General features: G+C 38.6%; 1 protein-coding gene across 3 annotated transcripts in view; it reads left to right on the top strand.

Annotated features, from left to right (window-relative positions):
* The window catches only part of Epha7 (EPH receptor A7), a 155093-nt gene extending 149003 nt beyond the window's left edge, over nucleotides 1-6090 (top strand). For 2 of the 3 annotated variants that reach the window (XM_032904956.1, XM_032904949.1), the window contains exons 16-17: nucleotides 863-1018; nucleotides 2325-6090. In XM_032904956.1, coding sequence (XP_032760847.1) covers nucleotides 863-1018; nucleotides 2325-2439 — 271 coding nt within the window. In that variant the 3' untranslated portion in view covers nucleotides 2440-6090. The remainder of the gene's footprint in view (nucleotides 1-862; nucleotides 1019-2324) is intronic. The other variant, XM_032904972.1, reaches the window with a different exon arrangement.
* Nucleotides 6091-23777: the final 17687 nt, after the last annotated feature.

Below are 23777 nucleotides of genomic sequence, written 5' to 3'. Positions count from 1 at the left end.
GCCATAAATCTATACCAGACTGCTATGTTCACAAAGCTCACAAAGCTTTATTGGTTTTTTTTTTTTTTTTAGATGGTTTACCTTACTCAGTATTTAACAAAATCCTTTCATTGTTGTTGGACTTAGCTTTCCTTAGGACTTCTGAGGACATCGGATGTCTTTCTCAGAAAGTGCCACCTGGGTCTTTGTGACCAACTCAGTTTCTCAGTCACTCAGTTGCCTTCAGGCCTGCATTGTTGCTATCTAGCTCTTACTATACGGCGCTGGCTTTGCTGTAGAATGTAACTTACTGCTTTTCTTTGTTATCTGATACATGCTTCGGTGGAGTTAGAAATTATCAAAAGTAACTCGGCATAGGCTGTGCAAGATGCGTGTTAAGAACAGTCCCCTCCCTCCTAGCATGGGACACAGCAGTAGTTTTTCAGCTCCAGCTGCAGAAAAGCTTGCCCCTGGGGGCTGCACTCAATGGGGTCTATTATCTCCATGGGGCTCCCAGTATGTCATCAAAACAGAGAATGTTTAATGCTCTGAATAGCACCTTGGCGGCCTGCATGAGTTAGGATACCGCCAGATACTTTTACTCTCAACTACTAGTAAAAAAGCCAACGAGAGTCTAAAACTCCCCCAAGCATCATCACCTTTGTGGGGTTTGTGAGCTTGTAGAAGACACAAGCCAGCAAACACTCTTACAATGAAAACGTACATTTAGGTATTTGTAGTTTCCGGTTAATTTACTCTGTTTGGGTTTTAGTTAAGACATCTTACTCTATTTCCTATAACATTTGCCTTGTATGTATCCAGACAGCCTTTTCTGGTAACTGCTGAGAATATGTTTTTAGTGCTGTGTTTTACTCTCACCTAGACCCATAAGCCCTCTTCTGGACCAGAGCACTCCCGACTTCACTGCCTTCTGTTCAGTGGGAGAATGGTTGCAGGCTATTAAAATGGAGAGGTATAAAGACAACTTCACGGCGGCAGGTTATAACTCACTCGAGTCGGTGGCCCGGATGACCATCGAGTAAGTCTATACTTACTAAATTGTATTTAATAATTGTTCGGGTACAATTCATGATTCATTATCCTATTTAGAATAAAAGTCTGTAGATCACAAGTTCGAGGGGGAGAAAGCATTTCTTTAAAAAATGCTTATGTGACAACAGTGCTTTTAAATAAGTTTTCTTAAAGAGACTGCTGTTTTATGAAATCAATAGTCACATGTTAATTTTGTAAACGATAAAGCTACAACTCAGAAAATGTAAAAATCCTTTACGGTAGACTCAACGGGAGTTTGACATCTAATTTGTCTCCATAGCCAGCATTCTGGAGCCTGCACTTTGGGACTTCCTTCTTATTGACGACTGTCTCATTCAGGTTTCTATTCACTGAGAATAGTTCTGCACTCAGCTTTAAAATGACTATGAATTTAAACTCAAAAGACTCAAGTTTTCCTTTCTAGTTCATTGATTAAATGGTCTTTAAAACTCTCTTGAAGCCCTCTCAGCCTAGCAACTACATAGTCTTTCTGCATACACCGAGAAATGACATACATGTTTTCCAATACATGAAGTTGGCGTGCTTATACCTGGATCCCCAAAGTAATCTTTATCCCTGTGACCCTGTGCTTTTGAAAGAACCTGCCATGTAATACAATAGCATTATATCATTGCAGTGTTTCTGGAACTTGGAAATATCTAAGCTCAACTCTTGTGGCTATCAGAAAAGGCACATAGGAATAGTTATAGTTAACTTACTGAATGTGTGAGCTGTGACTGTAGCATTGTGCGTATATGTAGCAGTTCTACTCTTGCTATGGAAGTGAAGAAACGCAATAGTCTAGCTAGGTATACGTGGTCAACGTTACTCACAGAATCCAGCCCACTGCACACTTTTCTGTGACATGGACTTCCTGAGCTTTCTCCTGGGCTCTAAAACCTATTTCCATTGTTACAGCATCCCATTTTCCCAGTTACACAATTTAAAACGCCCAATATTTCAAGTAACATTCTGTCATCTTTTTCAATCGGGAGTAACATTTTAAGGTTGAAACAATTTTCATATAAACTTTCAGGTGAACTAAAAAGCAACAGTATGGTAAAGTAAGAGAGAGACTCGTCCATCCAGTTTTTTTTTTTTTTTTCAAATGAGACTGTCCAAACAAGTCAGTGTATGACTTTCTTAGGAGTAAGACTGTAGCCCCTGAGAGTACTGTTACTTAGTATATGTCAGCCTAAAGGTAACAAAAAATGTGAGTGACTGTCAATGAGCACGTGGACGTCATCCGTTCTTTGTAACATATCTGATAAGCATGCCCTTGTCTTTTGCAGCGATGTGATGAGTTTAGGGATCACACTGGTTGGCCATCAAAAGAAGATTATGAGCAGCATCCAGACTATGCGGGCACAGATGCTGCACTTACACGGAACCGGCATCCAAGTGTGACACATCCGCCTCCCTCAGATGAGGCTTCAGACTGCAGGAGAACAGTTCCGGCCTTCAGTATACACATAGAATGCTGCTAGAAGACAGTTTGATATACTGGGTCCTTCCTACAATAAAGAGAAGATTTTAGAAGCACCTACAGACTTGAACTCCTAAGTGCCACCAGAATATACAAAAAGGGAATTTAGGATCCACCACTGGTGGCCAGGAACACAGCAGAGACAATAAACAAAGTACTACCTGAAAAAAAACCATCCCAACACCTTGAGCTCTCGAACCTCCTTTTTATCTTATAGACTTTTTAAAATGTACATAAAGAATTTAAGAAAGAATATATTTGTCAAATAAAATCATGATCTTATTGTTAAAAAAAAATCAATGAAATATTTTCCTTAAAATATGTGATTTCAGACTATTCTTTTTCCAGAACCATCTGTGTTGATTCTGCATAAGGACTTTGTTTTAGAAAGTTATTTGTAGCTTCGGACCTTTTTAGCGTTCAATTTACGACACGTAACTACACTGGGTACCTTTGAGGGAATCTCAAACTTAAAGGAAAACTACAAAACTACGGCACATCGTTGAGGATATGACTTTGTCCTTCCTGGCTTTGGTATCCTGGCTGTGTCATTTTGTTCTGTTAAACCAGTGATGTTTTGTTATTGTTTGCGAATTGGCAGGTAGTTCAGAATTGCAAGTTGCCAAGAGCTCTGATATTTTTTAACGGGAATTTTTTTTTCTTTGTAAAAATCAGACAACATACTAACTTTTCAATGAAAAAGACAAAGCAATAATGATCCATAAATACTATAAGGCACTTTTAACAGATTGTTTATAGAGTGATTTACTAGGCAGAATTTAATAAAAAAAAAGTCAAATTTTAGGTTTACGTGTATATGATAAAAAGGCTGAGGCTTTACCTGAAGAGGCCGGTGAAAGTATTTCTGGAGGCAGAAGCTCTCCAGCGTTGGCTAACCCCGTCGGAGCACATCAAGAGTTTCAGTCTTGTGACAGTAAGAAATTTAGGAACATAGTTGACCTATATTTTGTATTCTTTCTTGTTGAATGCAGTCCAAATACAAAAAGTAACGAATTCAGTTTTCTATTGTTACTCTGAAGTGAGATCACAGGGGGCAGTTCACTTCTCACCACTCACAGACAAACGTGCAGCAAATACTTCTACCACTGCAGTGAGAAGAAAGCAAAACAGAGGTATTTTATCTATGAACAGTGACACACACACATACACACACACACACACACACACACACACACACACACACACCTTTTAGGTCAAAACTCATTTACCCCAGAAGGAAGAAGTAAAGGGTCTGGCTTTTCTGTTTCCACTTTATTTATCAGACCATATTATTTGGTTACTGTGTTAGAATTTCATAAGCAATAATTAAATGTGTCTTTATAGGTATTTCAGGAATGTATACATATTTGAGTAATGTTTTTCAAAAGTTACAAAAATCATGAACTACCCCAAAACCGAACTGTTGTACTTCCAAAGAAAATTGGGCTGTTTATAACGATTTTACTAGAGAAAGATCCCAGGGATCGGTCCTAATTGGTGTTGTTTGGTAATGTGGGCCTCCACAAACAAACAAACAAAAACAGGTAACGCGAAATCTGTAAATGTTCCTTTGTAAAACTTGTAAATTTTATTTATACCGTCTTGTTTTGTATACACATTTCTCAGTAGTGGCTCCAAGTACATGAAAATGCACTATATTTTTCTATTTTACTTGCAGAGCTTCTCAAAGAAACAGGTATTTTCAGTGCTACATAATGTGTTTTTCCCACATTTAGGACCAAAGATGGCTATAGAAAACTCAAATGGATTGCTTCCCAAACCCCTCCCTATCCGTTTTCTTTTTCTTTTACCACTGTACAGTGTTATTTGATATTTTAATTTATTTTTTTTGATTGAGTAGAAAACTCATTTTAATTTCTCTAAAAATGTTTTTGTCCCTAAGGAAAACAATAATCTGTAAAAATAGTTTTAATTAGCGTAATCCAGTCACCCTAGACACTTCCATTTGTAATCTTTGTAATAGACTGTAAATATATTTTTGGAACTATAACACAATGTGCTTGAGGGTTATTTTTCAGTGTCTGCAGTGTATACAAAAGTGTTTATACTCAGTACAGCACTTTACAATTCTAATCAGTAGCGTTGGCCTTTGTGCGAATGAGTGCGAGCTTGAGCGAGTGTTCTCTAATTCCGTTTGGATTCTGGACTCACTAATAATGAAGTTCTTTTCGTGTTCATAGCTTAAGGTGCTTATTTTTTCTATTAAAAATTAAATTAACAAAAAAGCCATTCTAGAAATAGAAGACGCAGTATGGTACATGCAGACAGAGTCTTTCCTGCTTTTTCTAGTAATAGATTTATAGTTGAGTAGTCTTTCTTGAGTAGAAGGGCAGAATAAAAGTGTTTTGTTTTGTTTTGTTTTGTTTTTAGTTTTCTTTTCAAAAATAACTTTTTCCTTCAGCAATATACCTCATCTGCCTTAAATTTTTTACAGCTCTTTACAGGGAAAGGGGAGAAGGGATGGGAAAGACACAGCACAATAGGAAGTGGATGATTGCATCGTGCTCTCTCGTTTGTAGGTTTCTTTTTCTAATCAACACTATGATTTTTGAAGTACGCGAACGTGAAGCAAACATGGAGAGATGAGGAATTAGCATTGTGAACCTGATTGTAATCCTCTCTTCCAGTAAGAGATGAGACGCTATTGCAGTGAGAATGTACAACTTGCACCTTGAAATCTTTTTTGATAATTAGTGCTCAGGGGGAGGGAAGCAGAGAAAGCAAACGCCCAACAGAGAATTCCAAAAGGACAGAACACACAACAGGAAGTTGCCTCCTTGCTTTAATGCAGCCACCTTTTTTTATAGAACACCGCCCACCCACACCACCTGGTTTGCGTTCAGTTCTGAAATACTTACAAGTAACTTGTTGCATTGGGAACGAGTCTTTTCTCAGCAATGGATCAGGGCCTCGTTTTCTAGACGGGTGGCTCATGCTTCTCAGAGCACTATTGGTTGAATCATATTGTATACTTATGTAATCTACATTAGCTAGTACTCTTTAGGACTATATTTTAATTGCTCTTCTTCTTGGTGTTTTTAAGACAATGGAAAGGGTGTAAGTCACCTCTCTTTTATTTAGGTAATGCTGATCCCTCCCCTTTTGTTTCCTGAGCAGCCCAAAACTGTACTGCTCCCCTATGTGCATGTTCCAATGAATTACTGATGTGTATTTTTTTTTTCCTTTTTTTTGCTATCTGTGGAGAAATCATGGGGAACTCGGGGCGAAATATGCTTTTTGTTGGTTGAATTTTGTCCCTCCTTGCCTAAGAATTACTACAGGGGTCATCCTTTTATAAGGACAAAAATATGCTTTTGAACAGTGTCTTCAATGTATCAAGCACAAATAACTCTTTCTTCAACACGAATCATAAGTCTCTTTTTACCAGCTTAAAATAATAAACAAGTCTATTAGACAATGTAAAGAAAATCCTGTCTCCAGTCATTGGTGGGCTCCTTCACATTCCTTATGCTTTCCTTTCCTACCTAAGAAGAGTTTGTGAAAATAGTTCTGTGGGCTGATCAGAATATGAATAAAACTGATTATTCCTATTCCCCCCTCTCGGATACTGACCTAATTTCGCTCTAATCCTTTATTATGGAATAACAAGACTGTTTACAAAGGGCCAGATTGTTGAACATTTGAGTTAGAATCTGGTTTTGTTTGTTCCTGAAGCAACTACATGAGAATACCAAGACTATTTGCATACGAAAGGAAGTAGGTTGTTGCTAGCCCTTGACAGACGTGCTAAACATCTGACAGAGGAGAGTGACACTGGGAGCATTTGCATTTTTACTACTGGGTAATGCAAACAGGAACCAGCAAAACAGAAAGTGTAGCCCAACTAGCTCTCTGATCCAGCTGTGTAGCGCAGATCCTGGCTTGGTGATGAACTTGCAAAGGAAACTGAGAAAACCAAGGACTCTTACAGCAGCAGCATCTAAGGGTACAGAATGGATAGAAAACACATAAAGAACATGGTCATTGTGCTGACTAGTGCTGACTCAAGGCGCTCTTATCTGGGATGACGCTGATGCTGGTCTGAACCAAAATGCAAGGAGAATTTTGAAACTCAGGGCTACCCTGCCCATTCCTCCTGAAAACACTAACCATATAACAGACAAAGATGTAAGGCAGTAAGACAGGGAGAAAAGCCCCATCATTAGTTGTCTATATAAATGATTACACACTTGAGAACACAGAGGCAAATTTCTAAAACAAGCAGACATTTATTAAAGTTCTCTGTCTATACGTGCTATAAAAGCATCTTTTTTTTATCACCACTGTCTTTCACCAGAGTTTTTAAGGTATAATTCATAAGCATGTGACCACTATGAAGCAAAAAAAAATATTTTAGTATTTATAATATTCATCATTTTTTTGGTATAACATTTATTTTTTGCTTCAATTAAAAACTCGTTATCAGTTGGGGATTTAGCTCAGTGGTAGAGCGCTTGCCTAGCAAAAGCGTTTAAGGCCCAAGGTTGGGTCCCCAGCTCAAAAAAAAAAAAAAAAAAAAAAACCTCGTTATCAGTTCTGAGGAAAGACATGAAAAGCAAAAAGCAAAAGGGGGAGAATCATGTTTCTAAATACAGAGATCATAATTACATTAATGATAAAAGCCAGCACGAGGTGACTAGGACATTTTAAAACTACATGTCCTGTCCTCAGGCCCTTTTCTCTGGTCACTTTGCTGTGTGTATCTCAATATATTTTGATGAATATGGGCAGGAGAGTAACATTGCAGTATAAATTCTTTAAGTTGCATTAGAGTTAAGTGCTGTAGGGGTTTTTTTTCCAAGTTCAGTGATTGAATGTAATTAAATCTATAATTAAACAATAAAGGATCCCTTTTGATTGACCTTGAGGTTAAAATAAATATAGTTAATTGACTCAGTTTAATTGGTCCTATTGCTCAGATGCTTTGTGGGTAAGAATAAGAAGCAGTTGTCTAGTATTTCATAGATTGGTAACAATCAAAGGAATTCCTAAGATTTACGATAGTTATAGCAATCCTAAATTTGATACTTTGGCAAAATAATAAGGTGTGATTTATTATGAGCTTCCATGGATAACTGAATTCCAATGAGCATGATCTGCACTTATATCGGATTACTTCAAATGCCCCAGGTTTCTGAAGATTATTTTTGCTTTCCTTTTAAAATCCGCCACCTGTAATAGGATATGTTATAGATTTTGTGTATGGCCAGGATAAGCAAACATTAGTGCATGGGTATAAACAGATGTGACTACAGAACTTACTTAATGATGCTGCTGAGAAGAATGGGGCCCATTTGCTTAAAGTGCTGTTCATCCTAGTTTAGGTTAAGTAAAGAACATGTTCAAGTCTCACCACTGTACGACATAACCCAAAGTACATGAAGTGCATGCCTGGATAACAAACTAGAAGAACGGACAGAGAATTAAAGTGGCTATGCAGAGCTGACATTTCTATGTCACTGTTAATAATTTCTGAAATGAGACAAACAGCTCAAAAACATTTTTTTCTGGGTGACATGAATTTATAAACACATTGCATGGATACCGTAGGCTTCTGCACAAATTATGAAGAAAGCCTAAAGTCAAATTCCTTGGGCAATATGCTGACGACAGAAACTGCTTCCATTAAATACATAGAAATGTATGGCTCCAATGGATTCTTTGGGGTAAAAGAAACGCATACCTTGAGCTTGAACACTCACAGGATGTTGTTGATGTGCTGGCCCAGCATTGCTGTGAGGCCAGGTTTTTGCTTAGCTCCTCAGCAGCCTCATGCCAAGCTCCATCCATTAACTAGAACTCAGCATAACAGAAATAGCAGGAGTTGAATGCTACACAGTCTCAGCCAGACTTGAAGTGAACACATGCAAATGCTTACTACTGCTGTTTCCAAGGCCTACAAGATAGGTTTGCTATGAGAGAGCTGTACAAGGTACACATCTAAACATTAGTTCTTCAATAATGTAGAACCTCTCAGGGTTTTTGTTTTTGTTTTTGTTTTTAATTTAGTTTTACTGTATAGATGAAGCTGGCCTTGAATTCATAGCAATTCTCCTACTTCAACCTTCTCTTTTAAGGATCCTCCTCTCCCACAATATTTTCTCTAGACTTTTTCTAAAACTATGAGTCAGAATTAGTTCTCTTCTTTGTGCTTTGCCACCTTGCAAGTATTGAGGTCACTCAATCCTGTTCTCCAGATGATTGGGATGTTTCTCTCCTGCACTAAATAGATTAAGTGCTCTTGGCATGTAGAAACCAAATGGAATCCAATGCCAGTGTTTTCTTACACTCGGTAGATGTTCTATTTTTTTTAATTGATTTTATTTTTATTGGTTATTTTATTTATTAACATTTCAAATGTTATCCCCCTTCTCAGTTTCCCCTCCAAAATCCCCTATCCCATACCCGTCTTCCTGCCTCCAAGAGGGTGCTCACCCAAGAGGGTGCTCACCCAAGAGGGTGCTCACCCAAGAGGGTGCTCACCCAAGAGGGTGCTCCACCACCCATCCATCCACTCCTGCCCTACTCTCTAGCAGTCCCCTACCAGGGGACTGGGGACATTGAGCCTTCACAGGACCAAGGGCCTCCCCTCACCATGATGTCAGATAAGGCCATCCTCTGCTACATATGCAGCTGGCACCAGGGGTCTCTTCCACTGGGGTCCCACTGCTCAATCTGATGGTTGGTTGCAAGCATCTGCTTCTGTATGGGTATGGTTCTAGTAGAGCCTCTCAGAAGACAGCAGTATCAGGCTCCTGTCAGAGAACACTTCTTGGCATCAGCAATAGTGGCTGGGGTTTGGTGGCTGCATATGGGATGGATCTCCAGGTGGGGCAGACTCTGGATGGCCTTTCCTTCCGTCTCTGTTCCATTCTTTGTCCCTGTATTTCCGTTAGACAGGAACAATTCTGGGTTAGAATTTTGAGAAGGGTGAGTGGTCCCATCCCTCAACCAGCGCCATGCCTAACCTCTGGATATGGTCTCTACAGGTTCTCCCTCCCCTTTGTTGAGTATTTCAGCTATTGTCATCCCCACTGGGTCCTGGGAGCCTCTTGCTTTCCTGGAGTCTGGAAATCTCTGTTGATTACCCCCAGGTGCCCATCCCCCATTACCACTAGCCACCTCTGTTAAATTTCGTGACCCTTTTCTCCTCGAGACACCTGATCTTGTTCCCCTTTTTCCTCTCCCTCTCCCTCTTCCTCCCAAATCCCTCTCACCCTCCTGTGATTATTTTGTTCTCCTTTCTAAGTAGGACCAAGGCATTCACACTTTGATTGTCCTTCTCTTAACCTTCTTGTGGTCTGTAATTTGTATCACGGGTATTCCGAGCTTTTTTCCTAATATCCACTTACCAGTGAGTGCATACCATGTGTGACTGTATTACCTTATTCAAGATGATATTTTCTAGTTACATCCATTTGCCTGAGAATTTCATGAAGTGATTGTTTTTATTGGCTGAGCGGTACTCCATTGTGTAAATGTACCACATTTTCTCTATCCGTTCCTCTCTTGAGAAACATCTGGGTTGTAATTTCCAAAACAGGAAATTTACACTTCAATAGTATATCTAAACTAAGTATATATAAGCTGGTCTCTACAACTGATTTAGCCACTCATCCTCTTGACACCAATGTCCACGCCATGTCACAGAAGTTTCTCAATGGCTATACCATGTCCAATTTCAATGATTCTTCATTTTAGCTGACTTAAAACTCTAGACTGCAATATCACAATGCTCAACATGTGTCCTAATTAACCAATAACCTCAGCATTCCAGAGTTATATGTTAGTTGATGTTTATGTAAAAACATTATATTCATATCCATTTAACTGCGCATAAACTTTTGGGTTGGTAATATATATTATATATGTGTATATTAAACATGCATGCATATGTATTTAAATAATATTCATATAAAATATTTTATATGATATATGCATATATAACATATGCATATAGAGTTAATGATACATTACATATATGAATTAAAATTTGTATGCAAGTAATTCACACTTATCCTTTTTTTCTTTTTTCTTCCTCCAATAGTTATACAAATCATGATTTTCTTATCTTGTGACCACTTCTTTCCTTCGACAAGACACACATGTAGCTGAACCTAAGGCAATGTCACATTATTAAAGTTCCATTTTTCTGTTTAACACTCTTACATGTGTGATTAAATTATTTCATTTTATTTATGTAGATTAAATTAAGTTATAAAAATATGCTGCTGTAATTGTACATCTGTATTCTCTGGCTTCCAACGAGCAGCAACCTTCCTGCACGGGAGACCTAAGCAGAGCCTTTACACAGTTAGTATCAATGATAAACCTCAAATCCTCTAGAATCCTCTAGAAGCATGGATTTCGTGATGCTTTTGTCTTCCAGGGTTAATTGGTGTGTGTGTGTGTGTGTGTGTGTGTGTGTGTGTGTGTGTGTGTGTGTGTGCCTGTACATGCTTGTTTATGGCCTTACCTCTGTACAAGATATCAGACATGTCTTTAAACATGTTTAAAACAGAAAAATTGAAAGTTAACTACCCTGAAGCCCCTCAGAGCAAGACAACATAACTTATTCATGCGGAAGTTACAGTAGTTGCGGAAATTACAGTAGTTAAACTCGGAAACATTTTGTAAGAGTTGGTCTGCCTCTCATAGAATAGGAGTCTGTGTGCACGTGCAAATTCAAAGATTTTCTTGCTTAGCTACTGATGCTTACTGTGATGTTGCAGTTTATAACTTTCCATGCTCTTAAGGTCATGAACTCTACATTATGCTTTCTACACACACACACACACACACACACACACACACACACACACGCACACACACGTATATATATATATATGTATGTATATATAGGACATTTCCATTGTAGTAAAGCAAAGATTATCTGCTTATCTGCATTTCTTTATGATCATGGCTTCACTTCCATTAATGCTCAGTTCCATATATTCATAATTACTGCAGAAGCTAAACAATGTCTGTACATTCCATATCAATAATTTTAACTGAAAGAACAATTTTGTAGCTGCGTTTGGTACTAAAACAACGCACCTCACATGGAACAAATACAGTGAATCACTAGTTTAGAGGGACCTCAGTTTTGATTAATCAGCTAAAATTATCATGTGTAGACCTATATAAATTGATATCAAAAAGGAAACTTTATATGTTGACAGGATAAAAAGAACCAAAGGTGAGGAGAAATGTTTAGGCTTTCTACAGCAGAAGCAGCCACTCTGGTTCTAACACCCACTGATTCCTTGACATCTGGCCAAACAATTTAACTCCATTAAACACAATTTCCCCATTCATCAGACTGGAGAGAACTGCTTTGCTTGTTTCTAATTAAGAATACATGGAATTAAAAGGATAAATATAAGCTTTAAATATTATAGAGCAAATTTAAAATAGCATGATGAGTATCATTTTGAGAAGATGTTACCTGCTTTCTAATTGACTTCTCATACACATCAGTTCAGCCTCCTAAATTAGGAAGTATTAGGAAGCAATAAAAAAATTACCTGTTAATGGCGCTGGTATATTTTCTTGGCATTTTGTGGGGATTTTCATCTCCATTGTGAATTTTGAAGCATAATGACTTGGATGTGAATAGTCCAAAGGTCTCAGCAGAACTTTTGCTTTGATTTTATTTTGATGGCTTCCAATTAAGCCCAGGTTCAAATGCAAAGTTTTTCTCTCTTAGCTACTGAAGCTTGCTGTGATGTTGCAGCGGGCCACTTTCGATACTATTAAGCTCATAAACTCTATATCAGGCTTCCTGCTTCCCAATTGGCATGTCATTTTCCTGCTCCAGAGCCCATCCTGGAGGTTTTTGGCCATCAATATTCTGTGTGCAGAACCCCTAGCCTATGACAGACAGGTAGGATCTTCTGCATGAAAATGTGTGTGTGTGTGTGTGTGTGTGTGTGTGTGTGTGTGTGTGTGTGTGTGTGTGTTTTCTTGCTCTGTGGGTCTCCGGTGTGGGTATCTTTGTATTTTTTCTGTTTCAATGTGTTTAAACATAGGTCTGTTCATCTTGTTTATTCTAGCTCTGTGTGGAGAGAGGCAGGTGAAGCCATAACTGATGCCTTGCCCATTATGAAATTTCAGTGTCAGGACTAGAGCATAATGCTTACACGGAAACAGAAAAGCTAAGGCTGACAGGATTGCTTTGAAGCTTTGGAAAACTTCTGTGGTTTAGAACTTAAATACAGACATTCTCATCTTACCCTGCCGTGACAGGCCGCAGCTTGCTCTGCTCACTGTGTCTTTAGTTATTTATTAGAAGATCATCGTGTAGGGTGCTTGGCATTTTATGGACTTTCTACTGGGTACGTGGTTATTTGTTGACTAGTCATCTGGCACACCGAATTCACAAAGTACGCAGCACTGTCATGGCTTTGTTTTTAAATACTAAATATACACGTAGATGTCCAAATAGCAGTACCTTAAAACCAACCACTTCAAAGCGACTAGTAGATAAGTAACTGGGTTTATAAATGCTATTGAGATTAAAGAGGAATACTTCAAAGTATCATTGAGACAAACTCGTTGGCTCACAGTCTCTCAAGCGTTATGATTCACAACCTTTGCCATGCACAAGCCCATGTCAGTTTCTATATAAAACTTAATGACTTGATTCACACCATGGGACTTTATAAAACAGGCTGTCTTCATGGTACCGGAACCGCTCAGTTAGGCTTATCATATCACAACAGTTTTCCTTCTCAGTTATACGTCACAAAACCCAATGACAAAAAAAAAATCAGGAAAATCACTTATTTTGTTTCAAAAGTATATATGTAAAGCTTTACCATTGAGAGAGCCCAAGACAGAAGAATTAAGTCTCTTTTACTCTTATATCTTCAGGGAGAAGAACAAGATTGGTCTTCATAATTACTTGAACACTGTGGAAGGGGTGGCAATATTTGTTAGTATTGGAAAGCCTTGGTTTGTTTTGCACTATGATACTGCTGAATTCTAGCCCTGTAATCATGGAGTAGTTGCAGAAGTATCCTGGGAATCATGCTTCTCCACTGCAAATGAGAATGAACGAATGAATGTAACATATTTCATGAGGTCACCAGTAGGAACATATACATGTGTGTGTTATTTAAATATATGTAATGCATATGTATATGTACATGTATGCATATTTATTTCTACCTTGTATATATGAATATACATACACAATATTCATTCTTGGAAGAATGAAAGAGTGTATGACTAGTGCTATTGCAATTGGTAAGCTCTATTGATAAGATCCTGTGATATACATATGTTCAGATTGAAGCAGTATTAATCTGAGGTGAAGATGGTGTGTTTCATTTCAAACACTCAAGTGATTCTCTGGCAGTGGGTAAGAGTAAAGCATTTCCTGGCTCAAAGCTCAGTGAATACAAACGTTTGAGCAAAACCAAGTCCAGAGTCTAAAAAAGGTTTGAGAGACCTTTTGGAAGAAGAAGCTGAGACTGACTTCAAATGACATAATTTCTTTATGCTTACGGTACCTCAGCTATACGAACATGAAGAATTCTAGAGTAAGGAGTGGCTTCCAGAAAAAGAATTTGACTCCTTTGTTTCTGCCTTTGGGCCCCAAAGTAAATAAGATTAACTCCACAGACACAGGGAACAAAGGCACATTTTGCTCTGTTAAAGCCTCTGTCATTCACAAACTACTAGTTCAAGAAAGACCTCAAACTTTTGAAATCTTTCATTAGCAAGCAAACAACTAAATTATGTTGCCTTCCACTGCTGCTTTAAGGGGCAGGTGGGGGTGAGTAGGATAAAGCAAACCACAAAAGACAGAGCTTCCCCAGCACACTCTCTGCTACGGACAACAAAACAGATACTTTCCTCAGTTGAAACAAAGTCTTTACAAGATGTACAGAGTGCACATTGTGTCCTTTTCTTCCTCTATCAAGGTCTTTTCTGAGTGGTTTGAAAAAGAACTCCTGGCCATGGATGCAGGGGCCATAATAACAGCGTTTCAATGAGGCACACAAGACATCAGATAATCTTTTCTCAAGATGCTGGGAGTGACATTTCTATTCTACACACTCTCCACCACTGCTTCCCAACGAAGAACAGGTGATCATTAGGATGTCAGAATGTTTGAAGTTATAACAAAAACTTTAGAGTCCCTGAAATCAAGAGTAAGCATATGCTAAAATCCAACTAACATCACAAATGTACAGAATCAAAATAGAAAAAGGAAAAAAGATAAAAAAGACTTTCGGTTCATTGAACAGAGAGTTATATGATAGAAGAATGGGTAGAGCTAAGTTAATGAAGCATATGCATATACATATCACAGACATGCACACACACTAATATATATGTATATATTCATATTATAACATATATACATAGTACATGTATACATGAATATGTATACATAATACACACATGAATTTATATACACTTACTACAGACATTTACATGCCTACAAGCACATACACACAAAAACATACACATATACATATACCTCTGTTTATATGTAGATAACTCCAAATATATACATGCCAATGTGTTCATGGAACATAAATATGCACCCCAAATATATGTACAATATGCATGTACTTACATACCCCATACACAGTTACATACATACACCTCACACATGTACACAGTCAAGTACCTAAATGGGTTATTAGTATTAAAATAGCCTGATATCTATAATCATACATAATCTAATAGCAAACAGATAGTATTAAAAAGGACAGTATTTTAACCCTGTCTCAAATCTCAATGTAATTTGTAATTTAGTAGTGAAAATTTAAGCCCAGAATCTTGCTTTTTTTTTTAAATAATTTTTTTTTTGCTCAAATATCTTTTCTTTTGGGGGGGTCAGGACTCACTGACAGCTAATTTTCAAGAAAATGTACCAGCAACCAGTCTTTCTAAAGTTGAATTGACTTATTAAGCCTAGCTATATTGTTAATAGCTCCAGGCAAAAATCATGCAAATTATATTATGCAACCTTGATCCTCTTGGAGAGAGAGAGAGAGAGAGAGAGAGAGAGAGAGAGAGAGAGAGAGAGAGAGAGAGAGAGAGATCGAAAATAAGCTTTACATAAATGCTTTTTAAATGGGAAACTGGAGAGTTTGGTAGGAAAAGATGTACCCACCAGACTAAGAAATCCCAGTCAGGTTGATACTGTGCTGGGGGAAATCCACATGTGAAATCATTTAAAATCGTTTTAAACTGATTCTTTGTTCGTAGAAGTTGGGCTTCTTTTCTTTTAACAAGAAACTTGAAATATTGTCGTTGTTGAAATCAGACTGTGCCCTTTTCTCTTTCTCTATAGTGTGGCTCCCTGAGCTGTGACTTGTCACAACCAGTATTTGACTCCATTGTGAGTTAAGTACAGAAGTAGGATGACCCTCTTTGTTGGTGGATGTGTGAAAGACCATCCAGTGGCTACTACCCAGAAGGCACAAGCAAGTGAAGTTTGCCCCTGTATAATGTCACAACGGAGGACTCATGGGGGTGGGGTGGGGCAGACAGAGGCAGGAGCCTGCATGGGAAAGGGGACTATGATCATGTATTGGGGTGGGGGAAACAGGCCTGAAGCCCTGAGGGCCAGCAGAAAGAATGGAAACAGGCAACCCCGGAAGGTAGGAGGTGGGGGGATCCTCTACAGTATATCAGAAACATGGGAGATAAAAGACTGTCAGGAATCAAAGGGAGGGACACTAAGGTAATATGCCCTACAGTGGGGAGAGGAACTCCCCACTGTAAAGTCCTCCTCCAGTAGAAAGAAATCAAGGCATCAAGTGGAAGGATGGGGTTGCCATCCACAGTCAAAAACTCTGACCCAGATTTGTTCCTGTCTGAAAGAACTGCAGCTACAAAAATTGAGAAAAGCCTGAAGAAAAGGAAGTCTAACGACAGGCCCAAAGTGGCATCAAGCTCAAGGGGAGGCCCCAAGGCCTGACACTATTATTGATACTGTGGAGAGCTCTCAAAAAGAGGCCCAATATGACTGTTCTCTGAAAGACCCAACAAGCAGCTGAAAGAGTCAGATGCAAATACTTATACCCAACCAATGGACAGAAGATGGGGACCCCTGTGATTGAATTAGGGAAAAGGTGGAAGAAGCTGAGGAGGAGGGCGACCCCATAGGAAGACCAGCAGTCTCGACTAACTTGGACCACTTAGATCTCTCAGACACTGAGCCACCAACCAGGCATATGAAGCCCCTGACACATATACAGCAGAGGACCACCTGGTCTGGCCTCTGAGAGATGATGCACCTAACCCTTGAGAGACTTGAGGCTCCAGGGAGTGGAGAGGTCTGGTGGGGTGGGGATTGGTGGTGAAAGAAAGAAAGAAAGAAAGAGAGAGAGAGAGAAAGAAAGGATCAAAATCGAGATGGTAGATTTAAGCACATGAGTGTATTAAAATGATGTCAGAAAACCTGGGCCTGAGAACTTACTATATGCATCATACAGAGGAAATGTCTTAGCAGCCACCTAGACCCTAAAAGAAGGACCCTATCCTTGTGATAGGACCAGAGACTTGTCATCTGGCCACACAGAGTGTGCATCAAGACACCAACAAGTTAAACTCCTTGTGCACTAGGAGCTACACTCAGTTCAGTGGCTAACAGTCTACCAGAATTATGTTGTAGTCTACTCATTTTTCTGGGAGGACTTTGAAGTGTCCTTTACCAGTGTTGCCTCCATGGTCCTTCACTTGGCTTCTGCAGCCCAACTTGACCCTTGGGATTGGCTTAGCTCTAATTCTGAAACTTGGCTGTGGAACGCAGTCCATAATGGGTCTCCACCTCATCACAGGCTATTTGATATCTCTATCAGCTCCCTAATTTCTGCCTATTGAGGCCTATCTGAAATTCTTTGAACTCTGCTATAGTCACTTTGTTTAATAAGTTATGTTAAACATTTTATATGACTATCAATGTAAACCCTAACTTTCTCAGAAACAATCTAAACCCAATCTTCTAATAATCTTGCAATTAAGCACTAGAGACCAAGACTTCCTGCTGCTCATAAAATCTGAAATCTTGTTTTTAAAGCTAATTTTACAATGTTCTTGGGAATTTGAAATATCTACACACCAAAGCATGATTACATCCACCTCCCGTTTCCCCCTTTCAAACACTGCACACATGGCCTCCTTCCAATTTCATGTTTTATTTTGTTTGTTGTTTATAACTAAGTACAATTCCCTATAAGTACTGGTGGCCTCATTAAAGGATAAAAACAAAAATAAAATCTCTGTACCCCAACAGTAATCAATTTTGTGTAGCTTCTTGGAAAGAGATGGAGTCTGGAGTAAAACTTCCCCACCTATGACAGAATTTTGGCTGCAGTGATTGTGGGCAAGTCTTTTGCATGTAAACATAGCTCATGTGAATTCATGACTGTAACAGCCGGGTCATGTCCAGATGTCAGCATCTTGCAGCATTTTCCCCATCTTCAGACTATTACATTCTTTCTCCCTTCTTTCCCAGATATTCCTTGAGCCTTAGTAGTAGTGGTAACCCAGGTAGGGGTTTAGAAAGGTATATTGCTTCTCACTGAGCATTCAGGCTTCTCTTCTCAGCATTTTGACCTGTTAAGCATCTTAGCACTCACTGACTGTTTTCCATTACGAAAAGAAGCTTCTATTACCAAAACTGAGAGAAGACCAGGTCTGTAGGCACAAATGGATAGGTAATTTGATAGCATGATCATTGGGCAAAAGAACAATATCAGGTTCTACTGGAGGCTCTATGACCACCCCACCCATGGACTTCTCACCTGGATCACAGTATAAGGTATGGAATTCCCTCCTGAGAAGGAGGCCCAAATACAAACAGAAAGCTGTTATCTCATAAGGGTTGTACCACTATTCAAGCAGTGAAGAAGTGTATCTTACCTGGAAGGTCAGTCATACGGAATACAGGAACTGACTTCAAGTAAAACAATTAATGTCTTTCTCCCATACATCCTCTATTACTATGAACGCTAGCCCTGCGTGAAGAAGTTTCTTGTTTGGATTGAGATTGTTTTTTGTTTGTTTGTCTTCCATGTCTTATGTGATGTCTTCAGCAGTAGGGTCTTACAACGTAGTTATGGTGGATAACCAAGAGCAATGGCAGTAGCCTGTGTTGATTGGGACAACTGTGGGGCAACCTCTGTCCAATGACTCTAATGACTTGAACGATGGTTTTCATTGCATAATTCCAGGAGCCTTGTTTATCAATATAGAGTAATAATATGCAGACACTTTATGCTTTAAAGTTCTATTTTGAAATAATAAATTTCCCTAGAGACTTTTCATGCATCCTAAATTTTAGATAACCTACTCTACCACTCTGTTATCTCTCTCTCCTTCTCAATCACTTTCCCAAGTGATCATTTAATGCCTAGTATACACTGCCCGCTCTTTCTTCATAAAACATGTGTTCTGCTATCCCTTCAATAATATTTTTAATTAGTATGAGATACATTAGACTGTCATATATCTTTTCCATATGGTAGGTTTCCCTTACTGTATTGCTGTCTGAATCCTGTTCCCATAAAACTTCTTTACCCCCCTGGGAGAAATGCTTCTGCCTGTACAAGGAATGCTCTGGGCAACATTCACAACCAAGCTGCCCATGGGTAGTTGAGTACACACACTTTCTTCCTACTGAATAAGCCTTAAATCCATTAGACAGTCATTGGCTATCCACACAAAGTAAGTGCCACTAATGAACTTTTAGAAACATCTTGGTATTCTGGTCATTGTTGTGAATCATGGGTTCCTCAGTTGGGTGTACCTATTGATTTATTTCCTCCCTTGATAGGTTGCCTAAAACTTTTCAGTTCTATGAAAGCCAGGCCTCAGGGAGTCTCTAGGTTGCAAATTATGTGGTATCTTCTGCAATAGAGTCTCACTTGCGTCAGCTAGGAGGCAAGTAAGGGCAAAAGCATTAGCTTATAATGCTTAAAGAGAATTTCTAGAACTCCTCTGAACAACAACTCAAATGAATTTTCTTTTTATATAACTGAAACTAAAGTTTTGTGTTAGTCTACAACTACCGTCTGGAGAATTATCATCCCAAGTGGGTAGTGTGTGTGTGTGTGTGTGTGTGTGTGTGTGTGTGTGTGTGTGTGCATGCTCTCATATATGTAGTATATGTAGGTAAATAGAAAATAATATTATTTCCTGTATCTTCTTCTGACATCCTTAGTACTATTGTTCTCTTTTCCTGTAACTTCTGTATTTTCCCTCCTCCCCATTCCCCTTTGAAAGCCTCCCCCTTCCACCCCGTCTGTAGCTATGATCTCAAGTTAATACGTAAGCCAATGATCCCAAGATTTGGCACACGCCTGAATCTTTTAAAAGAAGAAATAAAAATCACACACAGAAAAGCAGATGCCTTTCTTCTTCCATAAGCAGTTTGATTTTCTGGGTCTGGGACATAAGCACCACACCGGGATTTTACTTTTTTAATCCAGATAATTTTATAAGGCAGCCAAATCTCGGAAGTACTGACTTTGACTACAGATTTACAGTCTTCCAGAAAATTCAGCAAATTCTCTTCCAGAGCTTTCTTCAATCAGTTCAGAAATGATTATTTCTTGCAAATCTCCTTTCTATCTCCAGCCATATAACCTCAGAAGAAGAAAAAAAAAAAGGAAACAGTTTCTCTACCTCATGATTTTTTGTAAAACTTTAGACACATCTACAGTGGAAGAATGTTCTAGGCTGTTCATCGTGATTATGCTAATCCTGCTCAGCCAGAAATGGGAAGTTGAGATCATCCCTCTGGATCAACAGAGATATGTTTATCACTGCCACAAAACTGTTCAGGGTAATCTGAAGACATCCTTTGGGCTTGGAAAAATTCATGCAAAAAAAAAAAAATCAGTGCATTTCCCCATGGGTCAATCGATACTTCATAGAATACTAGAGAGTATGACTAAAAGAAGAAAACATTCCAAATGTTATTATTCTCAAAATTTCAAGGAAGTTCCTATAAATGCACACTTTAACTCTATTAGTTATTGGATTTTCATAAAAATTATATTTGATTACATTTCTTCAGTTAGATTTTAAAATAAACACTGTGGACATGTAGTAAAATGCTTTGAAACATCTTTCAGGAGAAATATAGAAAATGACCTTAAAGTTTTATTGTTTTCTCCCAGAGATTTTTGAGGTCATGAAATAGAATGAAATTCATTTCCATGACCTAAAGTAAGCTGAAGGATTTAATTATTACCAGGATCTACATTCCAAAAATTTTAATATTGTAATGTGTTTCTAGATAGATAATAAACAATGTATAAGAGATTGTGGATGATTATCTGTTTCCTTTTCTTGCTGAATATTAAACAACTTTTAAAAATATAATTAAATATGTAAAAGTTACTGTTAATAATATTCTTAATGATAATACAAACAGAATCATAATATTTTGCAAAGATTATGCTAGCATAACTTATGAATCATAACTATGTCTTCTAAAGCTCAATAAAATGAACATTTTTATTATCCACATTAGAAGATGGAAAAATAGAAATTGAACACTTGCATGGCATGCCTAGCTTACATAGAAACTAAAGCTAGAATTTGACTCACAGCAGACTATTTCCAGAATCTATGTTTGATATAATACAATGCATAGTTCCCTGACCTGAAAGTTAGAAATCCAATGTGGTATTTTATCAATATATTTCAGAATATTAATGCATATTGGTTTGTGTTCATTCCTGTCACTCATGTGTAAAAGTTTGGCTTAGAAATAAACGGAATACATTTTTAAACAGAATAAATCAATATTTCTATTTTTTCCTTTTTTTCTTTATTGAGTATTTCTTATTTACATTTGGAATGTTATTCCCTTTCCCGGTTTCTGGACCCACTTCCCCCTAACCACCCCCCTGCCCTTCTATATGGGTGTTCCCCTCCCCATCCTCCCCCAATTACCGACCTCCCCACAACAATCACGTTCACTGGTGGTTCAGTCTTGGCAGGACCAAGGGCTTCCCCTTCCACTGGTGCTCTTACTAGGATATTCATTGCTACCTATGAGGTCAGAGTCCAGGGTCAGTCCATGTATAGTCTTTAGGTAGTGGCTTAGTCCCTGGAAGCTCTGGTTGCTTGGCATTGTTGTTCATATGGGGTCTGTAGCCCCTTCAAGCTCTTCCAGTCCTTTCTCTGATTCCTTCAACCGGGGTCCCATTCTCAGTTCAGTTGCTGGCATTCGCCTATGTATTTGCTGTATTCTGACTGTGTCACTCAGGAGAGATCTACATCCGGTTCCTGTCGGCCTGCACTTATTTGCTTCATTCATCTTATCTAGTTTGGTGGCTGTGTATGTATGGGCCACATGTGGGGCAGGCTCTGCTGTATATGCATGGGCCACATGTGGAGCAGGCTCTGAATGGGTGTTCCTTCTGCCTCTGTTTTAAACTTTGCCTCCCTATTCCCTGCCAAGGGTATTCTTGTTCCCCTTTTAAAGAAGGAGTGAAGCATTCGCATTTTGGTGATCCTTCTTGAGTTTCATGTGTTCTATATACATCTAGGGTAATTCAAGCATTTGGGCTAATAGACACTTATCAATGAGTGCATACGATGTGTGTTTTTCTGTGATTAGGTTACCTCACTCAGGATGATATTTTCCAGTTCCAACCATTTGCCTACAAATTTCATGAAGTCATTGTTTTTGATAGCTGAGTAATGTTCCATTGTGTAGATGTACCACATTTTCTATATCCATTCCTCTGTTGAAGGGCATCTGGATTCTTTCCAGCTTCTGGCTATTATAAATAAGGCTGCTATGAACATAGTGGAGCATGTGTCTTTGTTATATGTTGGGGCATCTTTTGGGTATATGCCCAACAGAGGTATAGGTGGGTCCTCAGGTAGTTCAATGTCCAATTTTCTGAGGAACCTCCAGACTGATTTCCAGAATGGTTGTACCAGTCTGCAATCCCACCAACAATGGAGGAGTGTTCCTCTTTCTCCACATCCTTGCCAGCATTTGCTGTCACCTGAGTTTTTGATCTTCGCCATTCTCACTGGTGTGAGGTGAAATCTCAGGGTTGTTTTGACTTGCATTTCCCTTATGACTAAAGATGTTGAACATTTCTTTAGGAGTTTCTCAGCCATACAGCATTCCTCAGCTGTGAATTCTTTGTTTAACTCTGAACCCCATTTTTTAATAGGGTTATTTGTCTCCCTGTGGTCTAACTTCTTGAGTTCTTTGTATATTTTGGATATAAGGCCTCTATCTGTTGTAGGATTGGTAAAGATATTTTCCCAATCTGTTGGTTGCCATTTTGTCCTAACCACAGTGTCCTTTGCCTTACAGAAACTTTGCAGTTTTATGAGATCACATTTGTCGATTCTTGATCTTAGAGCATAAGCCATTGGTGTTTTGTTCAGGAAATTTTCTGCAGTGCCCATGTGCTCGAGTTGCTTCCCCACTTTTTCTTCTACTAGTTTGAGTGTATCTGGTTTGATGTGGAGGTCCTTGATCTACTTGGACTTAAGCTTTGTACAGAGTGATAAGCATGGATCTATCTGCATTCTTCTACATGTTGACCTCCAATTGGACCAGCACCATTTTCTGAAAATGCTATCTTTTTCCATTGGATGGTTTTGGCTCCTTTGTCAAGAATCAAGTGACCATAGGTGTGTGGGTTCATTTCTGGGTCTTCAATTCTATTCCATTGGTCTAGCTGTCTGTCTCTGTACCAATACCATGTACTTTTTATCATTATTGCTCTATAATACTGCTTGAGTTCAGGGATAGTGATTCCCCCTGAAGTCCTTTTATTGTTGAGGATAGTTTTAGCTATCCTGGGTTTTTTGTTATTCCAGATGAATTTGCAAATTGTTCTGTCTAATTCTTTAAGAATTGCATTGGTATTTTGATGGGGATTGCATTGAATCTGTAGATCACTTTTGGTAAAATGGCCATTTTTACTATATTTATCCTGCCAATCCATGAGCCTGGGAAATCTTTCCATCTTCTGAGGTCTTCAATTTCTTTCTTCAGAGGCTTGAAGTTCTTATCATACAGATCTTTTACTTGCTTGGTTAAAGTCACACCGAGGTACTTTATATTATTTGGGACTAGTATGAAGGGTGTCGTTTCCCTAATTTCTTTCTTGGCTTGTTTCTTTTTTGTGTAGAGGAAGGCTACTGATTTGTTTGAGTTAATTTTATACCGAGCCACTTTGCTGAAGTTGTTTATCGGCTTTAGTAGTTCTCTGGTGAAACTTTT

This window comes from Rattus rattus, chromosome 1, assembly GCF_011064425.1.
Source record: "Rattus rattus isolate New Zealand chromosome 1, Rrattus_CSIRO_v1, whole genome shotgun sequence".
In the NCBI taxonomy this organism is placed as follows: Eukaryota; Metazoa; Chordata; class Mammalia; order Rodentia; family Muridae; genus Rattus; species Rattus rattus.
The sequence above is the reverse complement of the archived record's forward strand: the minus strand, read 5'-3'. Positions and strand labels throughout refer to the sequence as shown.